Source organism: Pongo pygmaeus, chromosome 7 (assembly GCF_028885625.2).
Source record: "Pongo pygmaeus isolate AG05252 chromosome 7, NHGRI_mPonPyg2-v2.0_pri, whole genome shotgun sequence".
NCBI classification, from domain to species: Eukaryota; Metazoa; Chordata; class Mammalia; order Primates; family Hominidae; genus Pongo; species Pongo pygmaeus.
The window spans coordinates 110106114-110132637 of NC_072380.2; the positions used below are offsets into that span (position 1 = coordinate 110106114).

At 43.1% G+C, this 26524-nt stretch overlaps 1 protein-coding gene and 1 long non-coding RNA gene across 5 annotated transcripts in view; one reads left to right on the plus strand and one right to left on the minus strand.

Annotated features, from left to right (window-relative positions):
• Positions 1-3380, plus strand: part of MTDH (metadherin) — an 81645-nt gene extending 78265 nt beyond the window's left edge. For all 4 annotated transcript variants that reach the window (XM_054497413.2, XM_054497415.2, XM_054497414.2 and 1 more), the window contains 2 exons: positions 273-429; positions 1669-3380. In XM_054497413.2, the coding sequence (XP_054353388.1) occupies positions 273-429; positions 1669-1739 (228 nt within the window). In that variant the 3' untranslated portion in view covers positions 1740-3380. The remainder of the gene's footprint in view (positions 1-272; positions 430-1668) is intronic.
• The window catches only part of LOC134740061 (uncharacterized), a 51665-nt gene that overhangs the window by 1131 nt on the left and 24010 nt on the right, over positions 1-26524 (minus strand). The window lies entirely within an intron of this gene.

Below are 26524 nucleotides of genomic sequence, written 5' to 3' on the forward strand. Positions count from 1 at the left end.
TTAATGAAAATGAAATTTTTCATTTCTATTTGAAATTCAGTAGACATTTTATAATTTCATACCTTCATTTTTATCTCAACATATATTCATAAATGTTGTAGGTGATGATTGATTTGGCTGTATCACTAGAGGGCAGGTATGAGTTACATTGTTTATCTGGAAACCATATTAGTATTGAATTGCTGCTAAACCACCTCTTGGTATTACTGTGATATTTAAACTTTATTTGAAAATTTCACCAAAAAACTGGTGATGATTTTTTCCTAAAATAGCCTATCAAGACTCTTCCACCTGCTACTTCTACCGAGCCATCTGTAATCTTATCAAAAAGTGATTCTGACAAGAGCTCTTCCCAAGTGCCGCCAATACTACAAGAGACAGATAAATCCAAGTCAAATACCAAGCAAAATAGTGTGCCTCCTTCACAGAGTAAGTAATCCTTATTTTTTGTTCCTTTGTACTGTTCACATTTTTCATGTGTTAATGTTCTGATCTTAAAAGTCTAATGGAGGCCGGGCGCAGTGGCTCACACCTGTAATCCCAGCATTTTGGGAGGCTGAGGCGGGCGGATCACTAGGTCAGGAGATCGAGACCATCCTGGCTAACACGGTGAAACCCCATCTCTACTAAAAATACAACAAATTAGCCGGGTGTGGTGGTGGGCACCTGTAGTCCCAGCTACTCAGGAGGCTGAGGCAGGAGAATGGCGTGAACCCGGGAGGCGGAGCTTGCAGTGAGCCAAGATCTTGCCACTGCACTCCAGCCTGGGCGACAGAGCAACACTCCATCTCAAAAAAAAAAAAAAAAAAAAAAAAAGCTAAATTTTTTGGACGTTTGTCTACTTAAGTTGTGAAGGCCAAGTTGTTAAAATAACTGAAGGAGGCTGGGTTGCCGTGCCTCACACCTGTAATCCCAGCACTTTGGGAGGCTGAGGTGGGTGGATCACTTGAGGTCAGAAGTTCAAGACCAACCAGCGTGGCCAACATGGCAAAACCCCGTCTCTACTAAAAATACAAAAATTAGCTGGGTGTGCTGGCAGAACATCTGTAATATCACAGGTACTTGGGAGGCTGAGGCAGGAGAATCGCTTGAATGCGGGAGGCGGAGGTTGTAGTGAGCGAAGATTGCGCCATTGTACTCCAGCCTGGGTGACAGAGCGAGACTCAATAAATAAATAAATGATCAATCTATCTATCTATCTCTGAAGGAGAGAATACATTGCTGAGAACAGAGAGGGAGAACTTTCATGCCTGCCTGCTTGTCTATGTGGTCCCTCTCCCTTTTTCTCTGCACATGTTCTTGAGGCTACAAATTATTCTATGCTTTTTTTCCTCCTTTACTCTCTTCAGCTACCTTTAGTATCCATTTTACCCATTTTTCTCTTTTATTAGTTAGGTTGAGCCATATTAAATAACAGTTTTTTTGGGTCAAAACTGGTTGAATATCAGCAGTTCCATATAGTTCAACCTAATAATACCATTGAAAGGAAAGGAGGGAAGAAGACATAGAATAACTTAAAATATATAACGAGGGCTTGAAAACTTAAACATAAAATTTGAGTATTTTAAAACATTGTTTCATGGTTACTACTTTTATATTATTGAGACGTAACAGTATTTACTATCCTTCTAATTTTTTTCTTCGTTTTCCCCCCTTTTTCTTTTTTAGCCAAGTCTGAAACTAGCTGGGAATCTCCCAAACAAATAAAAAAGAAGAAAAAAGCCAGACGAGAAACGTGAAATTTTTTTTCCTGAATCGGACATGTGTTTGCAAACACTGTCTTGAAGATTATGCTGTTTATGCAATAATTTGTGAACATGTACAGAGTTTTATATAAATTTAAACCAATTTTTAAAACAAAACTGCGGACACAACCACCATAAAAATGGAATCAAAAGAAAGTTAATTTATGAAATTAAGAGGTCAGCAGAATATACTCAGTGATGGAAGACACTTGGGAAAGTCTTTTTAATTGAACAAGAACGATCTTAATTTAAGAATATTATCCTGGTTTAACAACAGTGCCCTGTTTACAACAGATTGTGCCCTATCTCATCTGCAGCCGAGGAATAAAGGATTCTGATTAGAAAGAGGGTTGCCTACAAATTAGTAAGCAATTCCTTGGATCTTATGCACAGAACTTGTACCATTTGAATCTGTTTTATGCTTAAATCAAAGTGCTTTGATCAAATGCATAACCTGCCATATCTTTACATATTTGTTGGTAGCAATTTGTATTAAAGAAATCACAAGTGCAAATAAAAAGTCATTTATCATTTGTTTAACTAAACTGTCATGGTTTAGTTTACAATTTTTAAAAAGTTCTTAAAATACTGAAAACGCAGTTGACACTTGTATGGCTTATGAAGTTATTTTTGATAGTCTTACATTACTTGAATTGTTCAAAGTACAGTATATTTTAAATTAAGAAAAGTGAACTATATGTATTTGTTTTATACATTTAAGGCTTAGACTCATAAATAATGCTATTGTTTATGATTTGAAAACTTTCAGGCAAAATCCAATTTACATTTTTCCTTTCCCTAGCAATTACTTTTTTCCAGCTTCAACTCTTCTTAGTTACTAATACTTTTTTGACTTTAAAAATGAAATCATTCACAAACTTTTGGTATATGATGGAGAATGAAAAACTAGAGTCAGACAGCTTTAATTGACATTGTCAAGACCTCCAGTTATCAGGAATACATTTTTTTACTGCCTTAACCTGTAGTGCGTAGAATATGCATCAATTTCTTGAAGGGGATTCATGTTTTTATAAGAATTTTCATGTAATTATTGCAATTGTGGTCAAAAAAGGAACGTTTCCTGCTTGAAATTATATTGATTTAAATGATGTGTGAGATGTTTCACCATTTTCAGGCACTGTGTAATTCTATTGTAATAAACTGGCAGGTATCTTTGTAACTATAAATAGTGCATGCTCAGCCATGTACACTGTAAATAGCCTTTACCAAACGTGTTTGACAAGGACCATAATTAACATCACTTAGTGAATTGTGATAAAGAAAAAAAAGCCATGATTTATTCGATGTGATTGGCTTGTTTTTATGTGGCGCCAAGAATGAACCTGTTTAACAGCTGTAACCAATGGTACTGATCTATCCATCCAATGTTGTCATATTTGACTGTGGTTCAACAGTATTGCGTTGTCAGGCTAGGAAAGCTAAACAAACAAAATGGTTTTAGTTTTGCTGAAGACTGGCCTTATTAATGGACAGCTTTCCTAACAAGAGATTATTAACTTTTATCAGGTGTTAACATCTCTTTCAGGAACATGGCAGTATGTTTACATGTCAGAAGTTTTGTTTAATTCTATGGTATTTCTAAATTGACTTGTTTAAATAAATTCAGCAAATGGATAGCATTGTTTTTTATTTGCTTCACTATGGGGGTAGATAATAGCTAAAGAGCCAAGGATGAATTTCTTCAAATGACTTTATTCTGTTAGCTTTACATAGGTGTTGGAGGATTCCTAAGGTGTCAGCATTTTGTAAAGGTACCACAAAGGAGAATTTGATAGGGAATCTAATTTTAGAATGTGCCAAATGGTCTGTGCTCAACAATATAATTGAACTCTCTCAACTCTACCTCACCATTTCTTTATCTTAAAATTCTGTTGGCTATGTCAAACGTTGGATTTTATTTCTGCAGCCTAGTATCTCCCCATTCTACCACCTATGCCAGACGTTAAAGACGCAGATGTTTTGAGGAGAATGGCATTGTGGAGATGCAGAGATGCATTGCTAAGTTGAGGTGGATCCAGTATAGAGATACCTCTATTTCTTCTTTCTGGCTCAAGAGCTAGGACTTGGATTTTGTTTTAAGAGATGGCAGCTGGCCAGGTGCAGTGGCTCACGTCTGTAATCCCAGCACTTTGGGAGGCCGAGGCAGGTGGATCACGAGGTCAGGAATTCAAGACCAGCCTGGCCAAGAGGGTGAAACCCCGTCTTTACTAAAAATACAAAAAAAAATTAGCTGGGTGTGGTGGCGGGCTCCTGTAATCCCAGCTACTCAGGAGGTTAAGGCAGAGAATCATTTGAACCCAGGAGACGGAGGTTGCAAAGCCAAGATCGTGCCACTGCACTCCAGCCTGGGCAAGAGAAGGAGACTCTGTCTCAAAAAAAATAAAAAAATTAAAAAAAGATGGCAGCTATATAAATGATATAATTAATTACATTCTCTTTCACATGCATGAGGTGCAAACTCTGTCACAAAGTATTTTAATTACCTTTTACCTTGTTTCATAGATCTTTATGTGACATAAAAACAGTTTCTGGCATGGCACGGTGGCTCACGCCTGTAATCCTAGCACTTTGGGAGGCTGAGGCAGGTGGATCACCTGAGGTCAGGAGTTTGAGACCAGCCTGGCCAATATGGTGAAACCCCATCTCTACAAAATTTGCAAAAAGTAGATGGGTATGGTAGCAGACGCCTGTAATCCCAGCTACTCAGGAGGTTGAGGCAGAGAATCGCTTGAACCCGGGGGGTGGAGGTTGCAGTGAGCCGAGATGCGCCACTGCACTCCAGCATGAAAGACAGAGCGAGACTCAATCTCAAAAAAAACAGTTTCTGGCACCTGGACAGGAACTGGTTTCCATCATCAACTCAGAAAGCACTAAAATCTAGGTGATGATTCAGGGAGGAGCAGGGGAAGACAGCCTGCTATGGCGGCATGAATAAGATGCTTCCAGAACTAGTAGGGAAATAACTAACGTCTTCAGGCTTTATCAGGCCTGGAGGGGAACCTTGCTCATGTTAGCAAGAAAAGTGTCTTAGAGAAGCCACTCAAAAGGCTCCCTAATCCAGCCTGTCTCCACATACATACTAAAAATTCTTCCCTACTCTGAGGCAGGGTGTAGTGGTTTAGGGGTTTCTCCAGACTGGAATCCTACCTATCTGTACCGACAATTAAGCAAACAACAGTTGAGAGAGTCCAAAAAAAAAGTATTAAAATGTGATTGATGTAATTTACCATGTTTACTTTATGCATGCATTTTATTGGGGAGGGGAGGTCAGAATAATTCACCCAAATCTAATGGTCTTATTTCATAGGCTAATCTGGTTTATATTTGCATTAAAGATACTGGAGGGCATTATTTACAGAGTTTAGTTTTTCTTAATTAAAAACAGTCCTCTTAATATAGCGTGAAATATCTTTCAAAATTTAGAGTTTAGGTTTAAGATGTCTACTAGATATCTTTAAGATTTTCCTGTAAACTCACTGCACAAACTGGAATTACTTTCCAAAAGACTTAGGGAATGCAAATATGTTATTTGTAAGATGCATTGAGTATTGTAAATAAAACAAACCATTTTTGATTTGTTTAAATTGCTCGTTACAGTTCTCTTGTGGGAAGGGACTTTGTCAGTCATTTTGCATCTTAAGCTAGACTAAACTTTTTGTTGTTGTTGTTGTTGTTTTCCTAAAACCATAGGTGCAAGCTTTGCCGCTGGGAAGTCATATTGAATTAAGCACTTTTGAAAATGTCACCGTTTGTGACACACAATGTTCTCTACAGAAAACTTCTTCTATCTTACGTCATTTTAGCAGTAGATGTAACTGCCTGACACCAGGTGCAATATGTCATTTGCATCAGCCTTTTCAGTTAAGGAAATTAAACTAAAACTTGGCATGCATATTAGTTAGTATGTATGGGTTTGGCTGTGTCCCCAAACAATAATTGCTTGTACAAGATAGAAGTTTGTTTCTCAGCTGGGCATGGTGGCTCATGCCTGTAATCTAAGCTCTTTGGGAGGCCAACATGGAAGGATTGTTTGAACCCGGGAGTTTGAAACCATCCTGAGCAATATAGTGAGACCCCCATCTCGACAAAAAAAAAAAAAATTAAAAAACAAAAAAAAGATTGTTTCTCTTTCATATAAAAGCTTGGGAAGGTAATCCAGAGCCCATATGACATTATGCAGGGTCAGGGATCCAGGTTCTTTCTATATTGTTCCTCCTCATTCTCAAACTGTGGCTTTTTTTTTTTCTTTTAATGAGATAGGGTCTCATTCTGTTGCCCAGGCTGGAGTGCAGTGGCACACTTCTAGCTCACTTCAGCCTGGAACTCCTGGGCTTGAGCTATATTCTCCCATTTTAGCCTCAGCCTCCAGAGTACCTGGGACTACAGGTACACACCACCATGCCTGGCTAAATTTTTTTTGGTAGAGATGAGGTCATGCTATGTTGCCCAGGCTGGCCTTGAACTCCTGGGCTTAAGTGATCCTCCTGCCTTGGCCTCCCAAAGTGCTAGTGTTACAGGTGTGAGCCACCATACCTGGCCAACATGTGGCTTTCAATTCTTACTTGAAGACAGCTGCTCTAGCTAGAAACTTCCTATCAGCATTTGAGCCAGCTGGTAGAGGGGATTACCTCCCCCACCCCCAAGAACACTTCCTAGAAGCTACACACAATACATAAACTTCAATTTCAAACAGTTGCTTGGTCCCACCAGCCATGAAGCTGGATGGGATGTAATATTCTATCTGGGTTGTCATGGGCCAAATTAACATGTTTGGATTCTGTTAGGAAGAAGAGAATTGGATAATGGGCACCTCTAACAGTGTCTGTCAGAGTTGACATACATTGTGTATCTCCCGCACCAAAGCATTTTTGAGATCAAGTATTCTTCCAGCTGAGCAGAAATTTGGAAGGCTATTCAGTGCTACTTAGTGTAGCAGCTAATAATGTTCCAACTTCTATATGACAGTTTGTTTTTTGTTTTTTGTTTTTTTCTAGAGACGGGGTCTCATTGTTGCCCAGGCTGGTCTCCAATTCCTGGGCTCAAGCAATCCTCCTGCCTCAGCCTCCTAAATGCTGGGATTACAGGCATGACCCACTGTGCCCAGTCAATATATAATAGATTTTAGAAGAAATTTCTGCCACTCAGTGACTGCTTTAAATTCTAGAGACAGAGGCTGAGAGAAACTTAGTAGCCTGCCTGCGCATACTGCAAGTACAGATTATATAACAAGTTGAAAGAGAATCACCCTGGTATATAATCTTTTAAAACATGAAAAAGGCATTACTATTGTTCTGGTCTAAGTACTCTACCAGGACAATGATTTCTAACCCTAGCATCACGACATGTATATAGTGTGTTGTAAGACATTTGCCAGCTAATAGTTACAGTACTGAAGCTTGTGAATATGTTAATTGAGAAAACTTTAAGCAGGTTCAAGGTTATCCCATGATAGTAGCATTCTTGTTTGTATATATGTGCTTTCCTTTTTTATTTGTATCAAGGCATTTAAAATGAATATATGTAACATGTACCTAAGTTTTAAAAGCATAATAAAATGAACACATCTGAAACCACCATTCTGCTCAAGAAATATAACATTACTTAAGAAATACAGTGTTACAAGGGGATACTGGGAACCAGCTTGACTTGTAACAGGATTAGAGGGGGAAAGGCTTGGGTGAAAATGACTGTTCTCAAGTGCCTCACCTGGCACAGGCCCTTTTTGGTACCAACAGAGGCTTACAGTCCCAGGAAACATCTAGCCTGATCTCAGAAAGGTTTAATGGCAACTTCATTGCCACTCCACCCTCAAGACATTTCACGATACACTGGGAAATTGTTTTAATAAGTACACAGGGGCACTGTGAATGTGAATGGTGCCCCAATTTGCATAGTGCACAACTCGACATGGCAGCCTTTCCCTGACGAAGGGGCATAGATCACAAGATAGATGTCACTTCTAGACAGCTTTGCCCCACTCAGAAAAGCAGCAAGTGCCCTTTAGGCACTTAGAGTGAGGGTTCCTCTGAGGTTTGTTGTGGGGCTGGAGACTCTTGACAGACACCAAAGGAGGTCTTATGGCAAACAGCTATTAGTAACAGGATAGTGAGATTACCAGAAATTCCTTTTTTTTCTTTTTTTTTGAGGCAAAGTCTCGCTCTGTTGCTCAGGTGCTCAGGCTGGAGTGCAGTGACACATTCTCGGTTCACGGCGACCTCTGTCTTCCAGGTTCAAGCGATTCTCCTGCCTCAGCCTCCCGAGTAGCTAGGATTACAGGTGCATGCCACCACGCTTGGCTAATTTTTTGTGATTTTAGTAGAGACAGGGTTTTGCCATGTTGGCCAGGCTGGTCTCAAACTCCTGACCTCAAGTGATCCGGGTGCCTCTGCCTCCCAAAGCGCTGGGATTACAGGCATAAGCCACTGGGTCTGGCCCATTTTTTTTTAACAGACAGGAGCTTCCTCTGTCTACCAGGCTGGAGTGCAGTGGCACAATCACGGCTCACTGCAGCCTCAAACTCCTGGGCTCAAGCGATCCTCCTGCCTCAGCCTCCTGAGTAGCTGGGACTACAAGCACCCACCACCACACCTGGATAATTATATCTTTTATAGAGACAGGGTCTTGCTTTGTTGCCCAGGCCAGTCCCAAACTTCTGGGCTCAAGCAATCCACCCACCTCAGCCTCAAACTGCTGAGATTAACAGGCATAAGCCACTGCATCCAGCCTGAATTTTTTAAAAATACCTCAAAGATCATGAAAATAATTTAGGCCAGGAGCGGTGGCTCACACCTGCAATCCTAGCACTTTGGGAGACCAAGACAGGAGGATCACCTGAGGTCAGGAGTTCAATACCAGCCTGGCCAACATGGTGTAACCCCATCTCTACTAAAATACAAAAATTAGCTGGGCATGGTGGTGGGTGCCTGTAATCCCAGCTACTCGGGAGGCTGAGACGGGAGAATCGCTTGAACCTGGGAGACAGTGGTTGCAGTAAGCCAAGATGGTGCCACTGCACTCCAGCCTGGGTGGCTGAGTGAGACTTCATCTCAAAAATAAATAAACAATCTGAGAAAGATCAAGTAAGGAAAAAATAATGGGCAGTGGTGGGAAGGAGCAGAGGGCTAGTTTTAGGAATAAAATATTAGAATAAAATATAAAACAGCTTGCATCAGTAAGTATTCTTTGTTGTAAAACCCAGAATCTGCTCTGGCAAGGTCAAGCTGAAAAGGAATCTAGAAGGACCAGAGATCCAGGCCCTTTCACCATCAAGAATAACACCTAAGACCAGGTGCAGTGACTCACTCCTGTAATCCCAGCACTTTGGGAGGCCGAGGCAGATGGATCACCTGAGGTCAGGATTTCGAGACCAGCCTGGCTGACATGGCGAAACCCCGTCTCTACTAAAAATACGAAAATTAGCCAGGTGTCTGGCATATGCCTGTAATCCCAGCTACTCAGGAGCTGAAGCAGGAGAATCACTTGAAGCCAGGAGGTGGAGGTCGCAGTGAGCCGAGATCGTGCCATTGCACTCCAGCCTGGGAGACACAGCGAGACTCCATCTCAAAAAAAAAAAAAAAAAAGAAAAGAGAGAGAGCAAGAATAACACCTAGCCATTTTAGAGGCTGCTCTAGCAAAGACAATCCACTCATCAGCTCCTGAGGATGCTTGGGACTGAATGCCAGCAGCTCCATCCCTGCTGCTGATGATGATGAATAGTTGGATGCCACTCCACCATGCTTGCCAAACTAGATTCTGCTCAGGCGTACACCCTGTCCTTGCTCCTTTCTTAGTGTTTCTCAGGGGCTAGGTCATACCCATGTCTGTGTCAAGCAGCGAGGGAGACAGAATGAATTTGGGGAACTCCAGATGGAAAGGATATTCAAGATATGCTAATTGAGCTGGGCGCGGTGGCTCATGCCTGTAATCCCAGCACTTTGGGAAGCCGAAGTGGACTGATAATGAGGTTAAGAGATGAGACCATCCTGGCCAACATGGTGAAACCCCGTCTCTACTAAAAATACAAAAATTAGCTGGGTGTGGTGGCACACGCCTGTAATCCCAGCTATTCAGGAGGCTGAGGCAGGAAAATCGCTGAACCTGGGAGGTGGAGGTTGCAGTGAGCTGAGATCACGCCACTGCACTCCAGCCTGGCAACAGAGCGAGACTCCATCTCAAAAATAAAAATAAAAATAAAAAAGATATATTTATTGAACAGCTAAAACCCAATTAACATGCACTCTACCAATGGAATCTAATAAATTCTTAACAAAAGGGATAGTCAAATTGGTCAGGAGAACCAGAGTATGGAACCCAGAAATAGATGGGAATTTTGTATACAACTTAAGTAGTGTTTTAGTTGAGAAGTAATTAAACTAATTAGTGACTTACTTAATAGATGGTACTGGCACTACTTATTTGGAAGTAAATAAATCTGGGACCCTGTCATACATATTAGGAAAAAAAAACTTTAAAGATAATACAGGGAGCTATATGTATAACCTAGGGATCAGGAAGATAGATATTTTTTCGTAACACTTAAGTTCTGTTAAACTTGAAGGAGATTCTTTTTTTTTTTTTTTTTTGATATAGAGTCTTGCTCTGTCGCCCAGGCTGGAGTACTGTGGCACAATCTTGGCTCACTGCAAGCTCCGCCTCCCGGGTTCAAGCGATCCTCCTGCCTCAGCCTCCCGAGTAGCTGGGACTACAGGTGCGTGCCACCACGCCCAGCTAATTTTTTGTATTTTTTAGTAGAGACGGGGTTTCACTGTGTTAGCCAGAATGGTCTCAATCTCCTGGCTTCATGATCCGCCCGCCTCGGCCTCCCAGAGTGCTGGGATTACAGGCGTGAGCCACTGCGCCCGGCCAGGAGAGAGATTCTTAACCAAGACTGGAAACGCAGAAGCTATAAAAGAAAAGATGGGGCCGGGCGCAGTGGCTCATGCCTGTAATCCTAGCACTTTGGGAGGCCTAGGCAGGCAAATCACGAGGTCAGGAGTTCGAGACCAGCCTGGCCAACATGGTGAACTACGCCTCTACTAAAAATACAAAAAATTAGCTGGGCATAGTGGCAGGTGCCTGTAATCCCAGCTACTCGGGAGGCTGAGGCAGGAGAATCGCTTGAACCCGGGAGGCAGAGGTTGCAGTGAGCCTAGATCTCACCATTACACTCCAGCCTGGGCAACAGAGTGAGACTCTATCTCAAAAAAAAGAAAAAAAAGAAAAGATGGGCCAGGTGAGGTAGCTCACGCCTGTAATTCCAGCACTTTGGAAGGCCAAGGCAGCCAGATCACAAGGTTGGGAGTATGAGACCAGCCTGGGCAACATGGCAAAACCCTGTCTCTATAAAAAATACAAATGTGGTGGGGTGCGCCTGCAGTCCCAGCCACTCAGGAGGCTGAGGCACGAGAATCACTTGAACCCAGGAGGCGGAGGTTGCGGTGAGCCGAGATCACGTCATTGCACTCCAGCCTGGGTGACAGAGCAAGACTGTCTCAAAAAAAAAAAAAAGAAAGAAAAAAAAGAAAAGATGGCTATATTTAACTGTATACAATTTTTAAATTATTATTATTATTATTTGAGAAGGAGTCTCGCTCTGTTGCCCAGGTTGCAGTGCAGTGGCACAACCTCAGCTCACTGCAACCTCCACCTCCTGGGTTCAAGGGTTTCTCCTGCCTCAGCCTCCTGAGTAGCTGAGATTACAGGTGCCAGCCACCAACACCCGATTAATTTTTGTATTTTAGTAGAGACGGGGTTTCACCATGTTGGCCAGGCTGTTCTCAAACTCCTGGCCTCATGTGATCCACTCACCTTGACCTCCCAAAGTGCTGGGATAACAGGCGTGAGCCACCGTGCCTGGCAATTTTTTTTTTTGTTTTTTTTTGGAGACAGAGTTTCACTCTGTCTCCCAGGCTGGAGTGCAGTGGCACAATCTCGGCTTACTGCAACCACTGCCTCCCGGGTTCAAGCAATTCTCCTGCCTCAGCCTCCTGCGTCGCTGGGATTACAGGCATGCACTACCACACCCAGCTAATTTTTGTATTTTTAGTAGAGACAGGGTTTCACTGTGTTGGTCAGACTGGTCTCGGACACCTGACCTCATGATCTGCCCTCCTCAGCCTCCCAAAGTGCTGGGATTAAGATGCGAGCCACCACACCCGGCCATGCCCAGCAATTTTTTATAAACTTTTAAAATGTTTTATTTTGAAAACATTAGAGGCCAGACACTCCATTGCTCTCCAGCCTGGGTGACAGACTAAGACTCTGTCTCAAAAAATAAGTAAGTAAATAACATAAAATAAAATAAAATAGAATGTGCAACACTGTTGATAGATTACAAGCTAATACTTTCTAAAATACATAAAGATAATTGACAAAGGGGAAACAACACAAGAGAAAAATAAGCAGATGAGAATAAGCAGTCCAAGAATAAACAATACAAAATGTTCATCAAACATATTTTTAAATGTTTAAATTTACTAGTACCAAGAAAATACAAATTAAAGTAAGAATGAGCCAGCTATCACTTCGTGCCCATCAGACTGGCAAGAGTTTCTAAGAAAAAAGCTGTAACTCCAGCTGCTAATAGGGATACAGAGAAAGTGTATTCATTCACTGCAAGCAGCAGGATAAATTACTACAATCCTTTGGGAGTGCAATCAGCTACCTTTTTTTTTTTTTTTTAAGATGGAGTCTCAAAATGTCCCTGTCTGACAGCTTTGAGGAGAGCAGTGGTTCTCCCAGCACGCAGCTGGAGATCTGAGAACGGGCTGACTGCCTCCTCAAGTGGGTCCCTGACCCCTGACCCCCGAGCAGCCTAACTGGGAGGCACCCCCCAGCAGGGGCAGACTGACACCTCACACGGCCGGACAGGTACTCCAACAGACCTGCAGCTGAGGGTTCTGTCTGTTAGAAGGAAAACTAACAGAAAGGACATCCACACCAAAAACCCATCTGTACATCACCATCATCAAAGACCAAAAGTAGATAAAACCACAAAGATGGGGAAAAAACAGAGCAGAAAAACTGGAAACTCTAAAAATCAGAGTACCTCTCCTCCTCCAAAGGAACGCAGTTCCTCACCAGCAACGGAACAAAGCTGGACGGAGAATGACTTTGACGAGCTGAGAGAAGAAGGCTTCAGACGATCAAATTACTCCGAGCTACGGGAGGATATTCAAACCAAAGGCAAAGAAGTTGAAAACTTTGAAAAAAATTTAGAAGAATGTATAACTAGAATAACCAATACAGAGAAGTGCTTAAAGGAGCTGATGGAGCTGAAAACCAAGGCTCGAGAACTACGTGAAGAATGCAGAAGCCTCAGGAGCCGATGCGATCAAATGGAAGAAAGGGTATCAGCCCTGGAAGATGAAATGAATGAAATGAAGCGAGAAGGGAAGTTTAGAGAAAAAAGAATAAAAAGAAACGAGCAAAGCCTCCAAGAAATGTGGGACTATGTGAAAAGACCAAATCTACGTCTGATTGGTGTACCTGAAAGTGACGGGGAGAATGGAACCAAGTTGGAAAACACTCTGCAGGATATTATCCAGGAGAACTTCCCCAATCTAGCAAGGCAGGCCAACATTCAGATTCAGGAAATACAGAGAACGCCACAAAGATACTCCTCGAGAAGAGCAACTCCAAGACACATAATTGTCAGATTCACCAAAGTTGAAATGAAGGAAAAAATGTTAAGGGCAGCCAGAGAGAAAGGTCGGGTTACCATCAAAGGGAAGCCCATCAGACTAACAGCGGATCTCTCGGCAGAAACCCTACAAGCCAGAAGAGAGTGGGGGCCAATATTCAACATTCTTAAAGAAAAGAATTTTCAACCCAGAATTTCATATCCTGCCAAACTAAGCTTCATAAGTGAAGGAGAAATAAAATACTTTACAGACAAGCAAATGCTGAGAGATTTTGTCACCACCAGGCCTGCCCTAAAAGAGCTCCTGAAGGAAGCGCTAAACATGGAAAGGCACAACCGGTACCAGCCACTGCAAAATCATACCGAAATGTAAAGAACATCGAGACTAGGAAGAGACTGCATCAACTAACGAGCAAAATATCCAGCTAACATCATAATGACAGGATCAAATTCACACATAACAATATTAACTTTAAATGTAAATGGACTAAATGCTCCAATTAAAAGACACAGACTGGCAAACTGGATAAAGACTCAAGACCCATCAGTGTGCTGTATTCAGGAAACCCATCTCACGTGCAGAGACACACATAGGCTCAAAATAAAAGGATGGAGGAAGATCTACCAAGCAAATGGAAAACAAAAAAAGGCAGGGGTTGCAATCCTAGTCTCTGATAAAACAGACTTTAAACCAACAAAGATCAAAAGAGACAAAGAAGGCCATTACATAATGGTAAAGGGATTAATTCAACAAGAAGAGCTAACTATCCTAAATATATATGCACCCAATACAGGAGCACCCAGATTCATAAAGCAAGTCCTGAGTGACCTACAAAGAGACTTAGACTCCCACACATTAATAATGGGAGACTTTAACACCCCACTATCAACATTAGACAGATCAACGAGACAGAAAGTCAACAAGGATACCCAGGAATTGAACTCAGCTCTGCACCAAGCAGACCTAATAGACATCTACAGAACTCTCCACCCCAAATCAACAGAATATACATTTTTTTCAGCACCACACCACACCTATTCCAAAATTGACCACATACTTGGAAGTAAAGCTCTCCTCAATAAATGTAAAAGAACAGAAATTGTAACAAACTGTCTCTCAGATCACAGTGCAATCAAGCTAGAACTCAGGATTAAGAATCTCACTCAAAACCGCTCAACTACGTGGAAACTGAACAACCTGCTCCTGAATGACTACTGGGTACATAACGAAATGAAGGCAGAAATAAAGATGTTCTTTGAAACCAACGAGAACCAAGACACAACATACCAGAATCTCTGGGATGCATTCAAAGCAGTGTGTAGAGGGAAATTTATAGCACTAAATGCCCACAAAAGAAAGCAGGAAAGATCCAAAATTGACACCCTAACATCACAATTAAAAGAACTAGAAAAGCAAGAGCAAACACATTCAAAAGCTAGCAGAAGGCAAGAAATAACTAAAATCAGAGCAGAACTGAAGGAAATAGAGACACAAAAAACCCTTCAAAAAATAAATGAATCCAGGAGCTGGTTTTTTGAAAGGATCAACAAAATTGATAGACCGCTAGCAAGATTAATAAAGAAAAAAAGAGAGAAGAATCAAATAGATGCAATAAAAAATGATAAAGGGGATATCACCACCGATCCCACAGAAATACAAACTACCATCAGAGAATATTACAAACACCTCTATGCAAATAAACTAGAAAATCTAGAAGAAATGGATAAATTCCTCAACACATACACCCTCCCAAGACTAAACCAGGAAGAAGTTGAATCTCTGAATAGACCAATAACAGGAGCTGAAATTGTGGCAATAATCAATAGCTTACCAACCAAAAAAAGTCCAGGTCCAGATGGATTCACAGCCGAATTCTACCAGAGGTACAAGGAGGAGCTGGTACCATTCCTTCTGAAACTATTCCAATCAATAGAAAAAGAGGGAATCCTCCCTAACTCATTTTATGAGGCCAGCATCATCCTGATACCAAAGCCTGGCAGAGACACAACAAAAAAAGAGAATTTTAGACCAATATCCTTGATGAACATTGATGCAAAAATCCTCAATAAAATACTGGCAAATCGAATCCAGCAGCACATCAAAAAGCTTATCCACCATGATCAAGTGGGCTTCATCCCTGGGATGCAAGGCTGGTTCAATATACGCAAATCAATAAATGTAATCCAGCATATAAACAGAACGAAAGACAAAAACCACATGATTATCTCAATAGATGCAGAAAAGGCCTTTGACAAAATTCAACAACCCTTCATGCTAAAAACTCTCAATAAATTAGGAATTGATGGGACGTATCTCAAAATAATAAGAGCTATTTATGACAAACCCACAGCCAATATCATACTGAATGGGCAAAAACTGGAAGCATTCCCTTTGAAAACTGGCACAAGACAGGGATGCCCTCTCTCACCACTTCTATTCAACATAGTGTTGGAAGTTCTGGCCAGGGCAATTAGGCAGGAGAAGGAAATCAAGGGTATTCAATTAGGAAAAGAGGAAGTCAAATTGTCCCTGTTTGCAGATGACATGATAGTATATCTAGAAAACCCCATTGTCTCAGCCCAAAATCTCCTTAAGCTGATAAGCAACTTCAGCAAAGTCTCAGGATACAAAATCAATGTGCAAAAATCACAAGCATTCTTATACATCAATAACAGACAAACAGAGAGCCAAATCATGAGTGAACTCCCATTCACAATTGCTTCAAAGAGAATAAAATACCTAGGAATCCAACTTACAAGGGATGTGAAAGACCTCTTCAAGGAGAACTACAAACCACTGCTCAAGGAAATAAAAGAGGATACAAACAAATGGAAGAACATTCCATGCTCATGGGTAGGAAGAATCAATATCATGAAAATGGCCATCCTTCCCAAGGTAATTTACAGATTCAATGCCATCCCCATCAAACTACCAATGACTTTCTTCACAGAATTGGAAAAAACTACTTTAAAGTTCATATGGAACCAAAAAAGAGCCCGCATCGCCAAGTCAATCCTAAGCCAAAAGAACAAAGCTGGAGGCATCACACTACCTGACTTCAAACTATACTACAAGGCTACAGTAACCAAAACAGCATGGTACTGGTACCAAAACAGAGATATAGATCAATGGAACACAACAGAGCCGTCAGAAATAATGCCACATATCTACAAGTATCTGATCTTTGACAAACCTGACAAAAACAAGAAATGGGGAAAGGATTCCCTATTTAATAAATGGTGCTGGGAAAACTGGCTAGCCATATGTAGAAAGCTGAAACTGGATCCCTTCCTTACACCTTATACAAAAATCAATTCAAGATGGATTAAAGACTTAAATGTTAGACCTAAAACCATAAAAACCCTAGAAGAAAACCTAGGCATTACCATTCAGGACATAGGCATGGGCAAGGACTTCATGTCTAAAACACCAAAAGCAATGGCAACAAAAGCCAAAATTGACAAATGGGATCTAATTAAACTCAAGAGCTTCTGCACAGCAAAAGAAACTACCATCAGAGTGAACAGGCAACCTACAAAATGGGAGAAAATTTTCGCAACCTACTCATCTGACAAAGGGCTAATATCCAGAATCTACAATGAACTCCAACAAATTTACAAGAAAAAAACAAACAACCCCATCAAAAAGTGGGCAAAGGACATGAACAGACACTTCTCAAAAGAAGACATTGATGCAGCCAAAAAACACATGAAAAAATGCTCACCATCACTGGCTATCAGAGAAATGCAAATCAAAACCACAATGAGATACCATCTCACACCAGTTAGAATGGCAATCATTAAAAAGTCAGGAAACAACAGGTGCTGGAGAGGATGTGGAGAAATAGGAACACTTTTACACTGTTGGTGGGACTGTAAACTAGTTCAACCCTTGTGGAAGTCAGTGTGGCGATTCCTCAGGGATCTAGAACTAGAAATTCCATTCGACCCAGCCATCCCATTACTGGGTATATACCCAAAGGACTATAAATCATGCTGCTATAAAGACACATGCACACGTATGTTTATTGCGGCATTATTCACAATAGCAAAGACTTGGAACCAACCCAAATGTCCAACAATGATAGACTGGATTAAGAAAATGTGGCACATATACACCATGGAATACTATGCAGCCATAAAAAATGATGAGTTCACGTCCTTTGTAGGGACATGGATGAAATTGGAAATCATCATTCTCAGTAAACTATCGCAAGAACAAAAAACCAAACACCGCATATTCTCACTCATAGGTGGGAATTGAACAATGAGAACACATGGACACAGGAAGGGGAACATCACACTCTGGGGACTGTTGTGGGGTGGGGGGAGGGGGGAGGGATAGCATTGGGAGATATACCTAATGCTAGATGACGAGTTGGTGGGTGCAGCGCACCAGCATGGCACATGTATACATATGTAACTTACCTGCACATTGTGCACATGTACCATAAAACCTAAAGTATAATAATAATAATAATAATAATAAAAGAAAAAAAAATGTAAAAAAATAAAAAAATAAAAAAAAAATAAATAAATAAATAAATAAATAAATAAAAAAAAAAAAAAAAAGATGGAGTCTCACCTGTCGCCCGGGCTGGAGTACAATTGCAAGATCTCAGCTCACTGCAACCTCCACCTCCGGGGTTCGAACGATTCTCCTGCCTCAGCCTCCCGAGTAACTGGGATTACAGGCACCGGCCACCACACCTGGCTAATTTTTGTATTTTTAGTAGAGATGGGGTTTCACCGTTTTGGCCAGGCTGGTCTTGAACTCCTGGCCTCAGGCGATCCGCGCGCCTCAGCCTCCCAAAGTGCTGGGATTACAGGCATGAGCCTGTATCAGCTACCTAATCAGCTGGCCTAATCAGCTACCATTTTAAAAATTAAAAGTAAGGCTGGGCACAGTGGCTCATGCCTATTATCCCAGCGCTTTGGGAGGCCTAGGCGGGTGGATCACCTGAGGCCAGGAGTTCAAGACCAGCCTGACCAACATGGAGAAATTCCATCTCTACTGAAATACAAAATTAGCCGGGTGTGGTGGTGCATGCCTGTACTCCCAGCTACTTTCCAGGCTGAGGCAGGGGCATCACTTAAATCCGGAAGGTGGAGGTTGCAGTGAGACGAGATCGTGCCATTGCACTCCAACCTGGTCAACAAGAGTGAGACTCTGTCTCAGAAAAAAAAAAAAAAAAAATTAAAAGTAACGGGTCAGCACAGTGACTCACACCTGAAATCCAAACACTTTGGGAGGCAGAGGCAGGTGGATCAGTTGAGCCCAGGAGTTCAAGACCAGCCTGGCCAACATAGGGAGACCCCGTCCCTACCATCATAATAATAAAATAAAATTAAAAATGAGTCAGGCATGGTGGCACAGGCCTGTGGTCACAGCTACTCGGGAGGCTGAGGCAGAAGGATTGCTTGAACCTCAGAGGTCAAGGCTGCAGTGAGCTATGATCACCCCCTGTGCACTCCAGCCTGGGCAACAAAGCAAGACCAGGACTCAAAAAGAAAAGGAAAGAAAGAAAATAAAAGGTAATAGGCTGGGCATGGTTCACACCTATAATCCCAGCACTTTGGAAGGCCAAGGCAGGCAGATTATGAGGTGAGGAGTTCGAGACCAGCCTGGCCAACATGGTGAAACCCTGTGTTCTGTGCAGGAAATGTACAAGAGGAAAGAAAAGACACCACATATATATATATATGCCTCCAGACTGTGGAGGATTCATCACCACACCGGGAAGCAATAGCCTGGGCTCCAGAGTTGGCCACCTGTCCGTGCACAAACGAGGAGAGGTCTCATGAAGCTTTAGCAAGGTCTGGGACCCTAGCTCGTTTTGTAACAAGTTGTTTGGCATGAGGTCCAGTCACGAGGGCCCTTCATGATTGGGCTCAAGGAACACAAAAAGGTCAACTTGTTTTTGCAATTGTCTGTTGTTTTTCAATAACTAATGTATAGGAATAGATTGAAATAGAGATTTCTCTGAAACATTGCTCAATTAATACTTCAAGGGGCTCATGCAACCTGTTCTGGGACTTGGTGACCATTTTTTGTGTCCATGTTCTTTTTAGTTCAAATTTAATATTTAACTTTTCCTCCACACTCTGTCTCTACTAAAAATACAAAAATTAGCCCAGTGTGGTGGCAGGTGCCTGTAATCCCAGCTACTCCAAAGGCCGAGGCAGGAGGATCGCTTGAACCGAGGAGGCGGAGGTTGCAGTGAGCCAAGATTGTGCCACTGTACTCCAGCCTGAGGACAGAGCAAGACTCCGTCTCATTAAAAAAAAAAAAAAAAGAAGAAGAAGAAGAAGGGGCCAGGTTTAGTGGCTCACACCTGTAATCCCAGCACTTTGGGAGGCCAAGGCGGGTGGATCACAAAATCAGGAGTTCGAGACCAGCCTGGACAGTATGGTGAAACCCTGTCTCTACTAAAAATACAAAAATTAGCCAGGTTTGGTGGCACGCGCCTGTAGTCTCAGCTACTGGGGAGGCTGAGGCAGAAGAATCGCTTGAACCCAGGAGGCGGAGGTTGCAGTGAACCGAGATCGCGCTACTGCACTCCAGCCTGGGCGACAGAGGGAGACTGGGCGATGGAGGCAGACTGGGCGGCAGAGTGAGGCTCTGTCTCAAAAGAGGAGGAGAAAGAGAAAGAGGAGAGGGAGGGGGAGAGGGAGGGTGAAGGGAAGGGTGAGGGGGAGGAGGGGAGGGGGAGGAGGGGAGGGGGAGGAGGAGAAGGGAGGGGGTGGAGGAGGAGGAGGGGGTGGAGGAGGAGGAGGAGGAGGAGGAGAAGGAGAAAGGAGAAACCTTAAGGAGAAATCTGAAACCACCACAAGGTGGCAACTTGAACATGGGCCATTCTCTCCACCTCCCCATCCCCTTACTACCATTTTTCAAATAAGAAACATGCAAGCTAGAGATGGAGCACCAATTTAAGTTGCACAGCTGACAAGTGGCAGAAACTGTATTTGAAGCCACGTCCCCTGTCCCCGAGTTCAGAGCTCTTTTCACTCTCCCGATCGCTGTATGGCCACGTGCAGATGACCCTACCTACTCCCTGGATACTACCTGTGAATATTTGCCTGTGTTTTTCTCTCTGAGGATCTCTTTCTCTCTACCTCCTTGTACCTTTATGTCTCCTTGTCTCTCTCTGTTTATTGCTGTCCTGTGTATCTTTCCCTTTCTCTTATTCTAATCTCTGTCTCCATTTCCCCAGCCCCCAAATTCATGTTCTCTTTTCTCTCCCTCCCTCTTTCCTCTCCTAGTGACTGGACTAAACATGCATCTGAAATATAATACTCAAAGAACACTTTTAAGTTGTTTACTAAAATAGAAGGATTTTATTTGTTGTATTTAAATAAATTACTTCTGATTTGTAAATAATAATTGCACAGAACTAGTATAAGGTTTCCACTATATTATGTCATATATTATATTACACTTCTATCCATACAACAACTCAGTGAGGTGTTACTATTATTCCCATTTTACAGATGAGACTACGAGGTTAAGTAGCTTCCCAGGGTTGAGGAAGCTAACACACTATGAAGTACACCTTTTTTGTTTTTTGAGACAGTCTCGCTGTTACCCAGACTGGAGTGCAGTGGCATGATCTCAGCTCACTGCAAGCTCCGCCTCCCAGGTTCAACTGATTCTCGTGTCTCAGCCTCCCAAGTAGCTGGGACCAAAGGTGTCTGCTACTGTGCCTGGCTAATTTTTGTATTTTTTGGTAGAGATGGGGTTTTGCCATGTTGGCCAGGCCGGTCTCCAGTTTCTGGCCTCCAGTTATCCACCCACTCGGCCTCCTAATGTGCTGGGGTTACAGGCATGAGCCACCATGCCCAGACCTCATTTTGTATTTAAAAGAAATTATGGCCAGGCGCGGTGGCTCACGCCTGTAATTCCAGCACTTTGGAAGGCTGAGGGGGGCAGATCACCTGAGGGTCAGGAGTTCCAGACCAGCCTGACCAACGTGGAGAAACCCCATCTCTACTAATACAAAAAATTAGCAGGGCGTGGTGGCACATGCCTGTAATCCCAGCTACTCGGGAGGCTGAGGCAGGAGAATCACTTGAACCCAGGAGACGGAGGTTGCAGTGAGCCGAGATCACACCACTGCACTTCAGCCTGGGCAACAAGAGCGAGACTCTGTCTCAAAAAAAAAGAAAAAAGAAAAAGAAAAGAAAGAAAGAAATTAACTTACTTTTGCTTAATTTAGCCCCAATAAACTCTTTCCTTGCTACCACGGATCAGAGCTTCGTCAATTAAAAAATTGAGTTCTGCACTATTACCAGGCTAGACACTGGCAATCATTCAGGTAGGAGATACTCTGGACTAAATCTCATGGATTTACTCTAACAGCAAAATAAGAAGGGAGATAGAGGCCGGGTGCAATGGCTCATGCCTTTAATCCCAGCACTTTGGGAGGCCCAGGCTGGCGGATCACGAGGTCAGGAGTTGGAGACCAGCCTGGCCAATATGGTGAAACCTCGTCTCTACTAAAAATACAAACATTAGCCGGGTGTGGTGGCGGGCGCCTGTAGTCCCACCTACTCAGGAGGCCGAGGCAGGAGAATCACTTGAACCCGGGAGGTGGAGGTTGCAGTGAGCCGAGATCATGCCACTGCATTCCAGCCCAGGCGACAGAGTGAGTCTCTGTCTCAAAAAAAAAAAAAAGAAAGAAAGAAAAAGAAAGAGAGAGACGGGACGGGAGACAGAATTTACACAGATCAATGGGTTGAGATTAGTAACACTCTAGAAATGCACAATGAAGGACAGTTCAGAGTCAAACTACATCAAATACAACTCTCTTCACGTCTCTTATTATCATGTATGCATATTTTAACTTAATCCTTTGAGTTGGCAATGCATCCATGTGCTTCAAAATTCAAAATCTATCAAACAGAATACAATAAATATGTCTTCCTCTCTTTTTCTCTTTTTTAAATGTTTCCTTTTTTTGTTTTTTGTTTTTTGTTTTTTTTTTTTTTTGAGACAAAGTCTCGCTCTCGTCCCCCAGGCTGGAGTGTAATGGCGTGATCTCGGCTCACTGTAATCTCCGCCTCCCGGGTTCAAGCAATTCTCCCGCCTCAGCCTCCCCAGTAGCTGGGATTACAGGCACCTGCCACCACACCCGGCTAATTTTTGTATTTTTAGTAGAGACGGGGTTTCACCATGTTGGCCAGGCTGGTCTCTAACTCCTGACCTCAGGTGATCCGCCCACCTCAGCCTCCCAAAGTGCTGGGATTACAGGTGTGAGCCACCGCGCCTGGCCCCATCACCCCATTTTATCACAACATTGTGCCTCATTAAATGAATATACTGTAATTTACTTAACCAGTTCCCTATTGGTGAACATTTAGGGTTACGCAAATTTTCTGCGTTACAAGCAATGCCACACTGAATAATAATCCACCTGTTAGTTTTCTTCATGTGTGAGTATAGCTAAAGATAAAGTCCTCAGTTATAGACTTGCTAAGTCAAATGATATGAGCATTTGTAAATTTGATAAATATTACCAAATTGAGAGTTTGCACCATGTACACGAATGTCTGATTTCTTACACCATAGCCTATACAGGTTGTTATCAAACTTCATCTTTGTCAATGATGAAGTCAGTATTTCTCTCATTATAAGTAAGGCCAAGTATCTTTTCCTATGTTTGAGTTATTTACATTTCTGTCTGTTCATATACTTTGCTGTTTTTCTATCTGTTGATCCTTTCTTATCAATTATTTCTCTGTTAAGGAAATTATGTTTTCTGCTATGAATTATTGCTATTTTTCTAGGTTTGTTTTGGCCTTCACTTTATTATTTTTGTTTGTTTGTTTCAGAGGGAGTCTCGCTGTTGTCACCCAGGCTGGAGTGCACTGGTCCAATGTCGGCTCACTGCCACCTCCACCTCTGGGGTTCAAGAGATTCTCCTGCCTCAGTCTCCCAAGTAGCTGGGATTACAGGTGCCTGCCACCATGCCCAGCTAATTTTTCTATTTTTTAGTAGAGATGGGGTTTCGTCATCTTGGCCAGGCTGGTCTCGAACTCCCAATCTCAGGTGATCCACCCACCTCGGCCTCCCAAAGTGCTGATATTACAGGTGTGAGCTACTCGCCCAGACTGTTTGTTTGGTTTTTTGAGTCTTGCTCTGTTGCCCAGGCTGGAGTGCAGTGGCTCAATCTGGCTCACTGCAACCTCTGACTCCTAGGTTCAAGCAATTCTCCTGCCTCGGCCTCCAAAGTACTATAGACCTCTGCTGCTTCAGCCTCCCTAGTAGCTGGGAGTACAGGTGCCTACCACAACACCTGGCTAATTTTTTTGAATTTTTAGTAGAGACGGGGTTTCACCATGTCAGCCTGGCTGGTCTCCAACTCCTGACCTCAGGTGATCCGCCCACTTTGGCCTCCCAAAGTACTAGGATTACAGGCATAAGCCCTGGTGCCTGGCCTATCATCCCCCTCACCGCCCCCCCTTTTTTTTTCTTTTTGAGATGGAGTCTCACTCTGTCGCCCAGGCTGGAATGCAATGGTGAGATCTCAGCTCACTGCAACCTCTGCCTCCCGGATTCAAGCGATTCTCCTGCCTCTGCCTCCACAGTAGCTGAGATTACAGGCACCCGCCACCACACCCAGCTAATTTTTGTATTTTTAGTACAGACAGGGTTTCACATGTTGGCCAGGCTGGTCTCGAACTCCTGACCTCAGGTGATCTGCCACCCACCTTGCACCATTATGCCGGGCTGATTTTTTTTTTTTTTTTTTTTTTTTGAGATGGAGCTTCACTCTTGTTGCCCAGGCTGGAGTGCAATGGCATTATCTCAGCTCACTGCAACCTCTGCCTCCCGGGTTCAAGTGATTCTCCTATCTCAGCCTCCCAAGTAGCTGGGATTACAGGCGCATGCCACCACGCCAGGCTTATTTTTGTATTTTTAGTAGAGATGGGGTTTCATCATATTGGTCAGGCTGGTCTCAAACTCCTGACCTCAGGTGATCCGCCCACCTCAGCCTCCCAAAGTGCTGGGATTACAGGTGTGAGCCACTGTGCCCGGCCTGATTTTTTTTTTTTTTTTTTTTTTTTTTTTGGTATTTTTTGTTGAAATGGGGTTTTGCTATGTTGGCCTGACTGGTCTCGAACTCCTGACCTCCAGTGATCCGCGCCCCCCTTGCCTCCCAAAGTGCTGGGATTAACAGGCATGAACCACCGTGCTGGCCTACTTTATTTAGGATAGTTTTTTTGTTTTGTTTTGTTTTTCTCTTGTTTTATTTTACAGATGAGGTCTTACACTGCCAACCAGGCTGGAGTGCAGTGGCACAAATAAGGCTTACTGCAGCCTCAACCTCCTGGGCTTATTGATCCTCCCACCTCAGCCTCCTGAGATCCTGGGACCACAAGTGTATGCCACAACGCTTGGCTAATTTTTTATTTTTTGTAGAGATGGTGCCCAGGTTGGTCTCAAACTCCTGGGCTTAAGCAATCCTCCCACCTCCCAAAGAGCTGAGATTGTAGGTGTGAACCACCAGGCCCAGCAAATTTATAATTTAATTGTATTGTATTGTATTTAAATCTAATTTTTTTAAAAAAATTATTTTCTCTTGGCCAGGCGTAGTGGCTCACACCTGTAATCCCAGCACTTTGGGAAGCCAAGGCGGGTGGATCACTTGAGGTCAGGAGTTCGAGATCAGCCTGACCAACAGTGCGAAACCTCTACTAAAAATACAAAATTAGCTGGGTGTCGTGATGGGCGCCTGTAATCCCAGTTACTCTGGAGGCTGAGGCATGAGAATTGCTTGAACCAAAGAGACAGAGATTGCAGTGAGCCGAGATTGAGCCATTGCACTCCAGGCTGGGCAACAAGAGCGAAACTCCATCTCAAAAAAAAAATATATTTTTTTTTCTCTTTCCTCTTATTTTCCAGCCATTCTTTAAATATAATAAATCTAGGCTGGGCATGGTGGCTCATGCCTGTAATCCCAGCACTTTGGGAGGCCGAGGCAGGTGAATCGCCTGAGGTCGGGAGTTCGAGACCAGCCTGACCAACATGGAGAAACTCCATCTCTACTAAAAATACAAAATTAGCTGGGCATGGTGGTGCATGCCTGTAACCCCACCTACTCAGGAGGCTGAGGCAGGAGAATCACTTGAACCCAGGAGGTGGAGTTTGAGGTGGGCCAAGATGGCACCATTGCACTCCAGCCCAGGCAACAAGAGTGAAGCTCTGTCCCTAAATAAATAAATAAATAAAATGTAAATTTTTTTTTTTTTTTTTTTTGGAGACAGAGTCTCGCTCTGTCGCCCAGGCTGGAGTACAGTGGCATGATCTCGGCTCACTGCAAGCTCCACCTCCCAGGTTCACGCCATTCTCCTGCCTCAGCCTCCTGAGTAGCTGGGACTACAGGTGCCCGCCACCACGCCTGGCTAATTTTTTTTTTTCCTTTTTTTTAGGCGGAGTTTCGTTCTTATTGCCCAGGGTGGAGTGCAATGGCGCGATCTCGGCTCACTGCAACCTCCACCTCGCGAGTTCAAGCGAATCTCCTGCCACAGGCTCCTGAGGAGCTGCGATTACAGGCATGCACCACCACACCCGGCTAATTTTGTATTTTTAGTAAAGGTAGAGTTTCACCATGTTGGTCAGGCTGGTCTTGAACTCCTGACCTCAGGTGATCCGCCCACCTCAGCCTCCCAAAGTGCTGGGATTACAGGTATGAGCCACCGCGCCCTGCATGCCCGGCTAATTTTTTGTAGTTTTAGTAGATACAGGGTTTCACCATGTTACCCAGGGTGGTCTCGATCTCCTGACCTAGTGATCCGCCCACCTTGGCCTCCCAAAGTGCTGGGATTACAGGCGTGAGCCACCGCGCTCAGCCTAAATTTAATTTTTTTTTTTTTTTTTTTTTTTTTGAGATGGAATCTCACTTTGTCGCTCAGGCCGGAGTGCAATTATGTGATCTCGGCTCACCGCAACCTCTGCCTCCCGAATTTAAGAGATTCTCCTGCCTCAGCCTCCCAAGTAGCTGGGATTACAGGTATGTGCCACCACGCCCAGCTAATTTTGTATTTTTAGTAGAGACAGGGTTTCTCCACGTTGGTCAGGCTGGTCTGAAACTCCCGACCTCAGGTCATCTGCCCA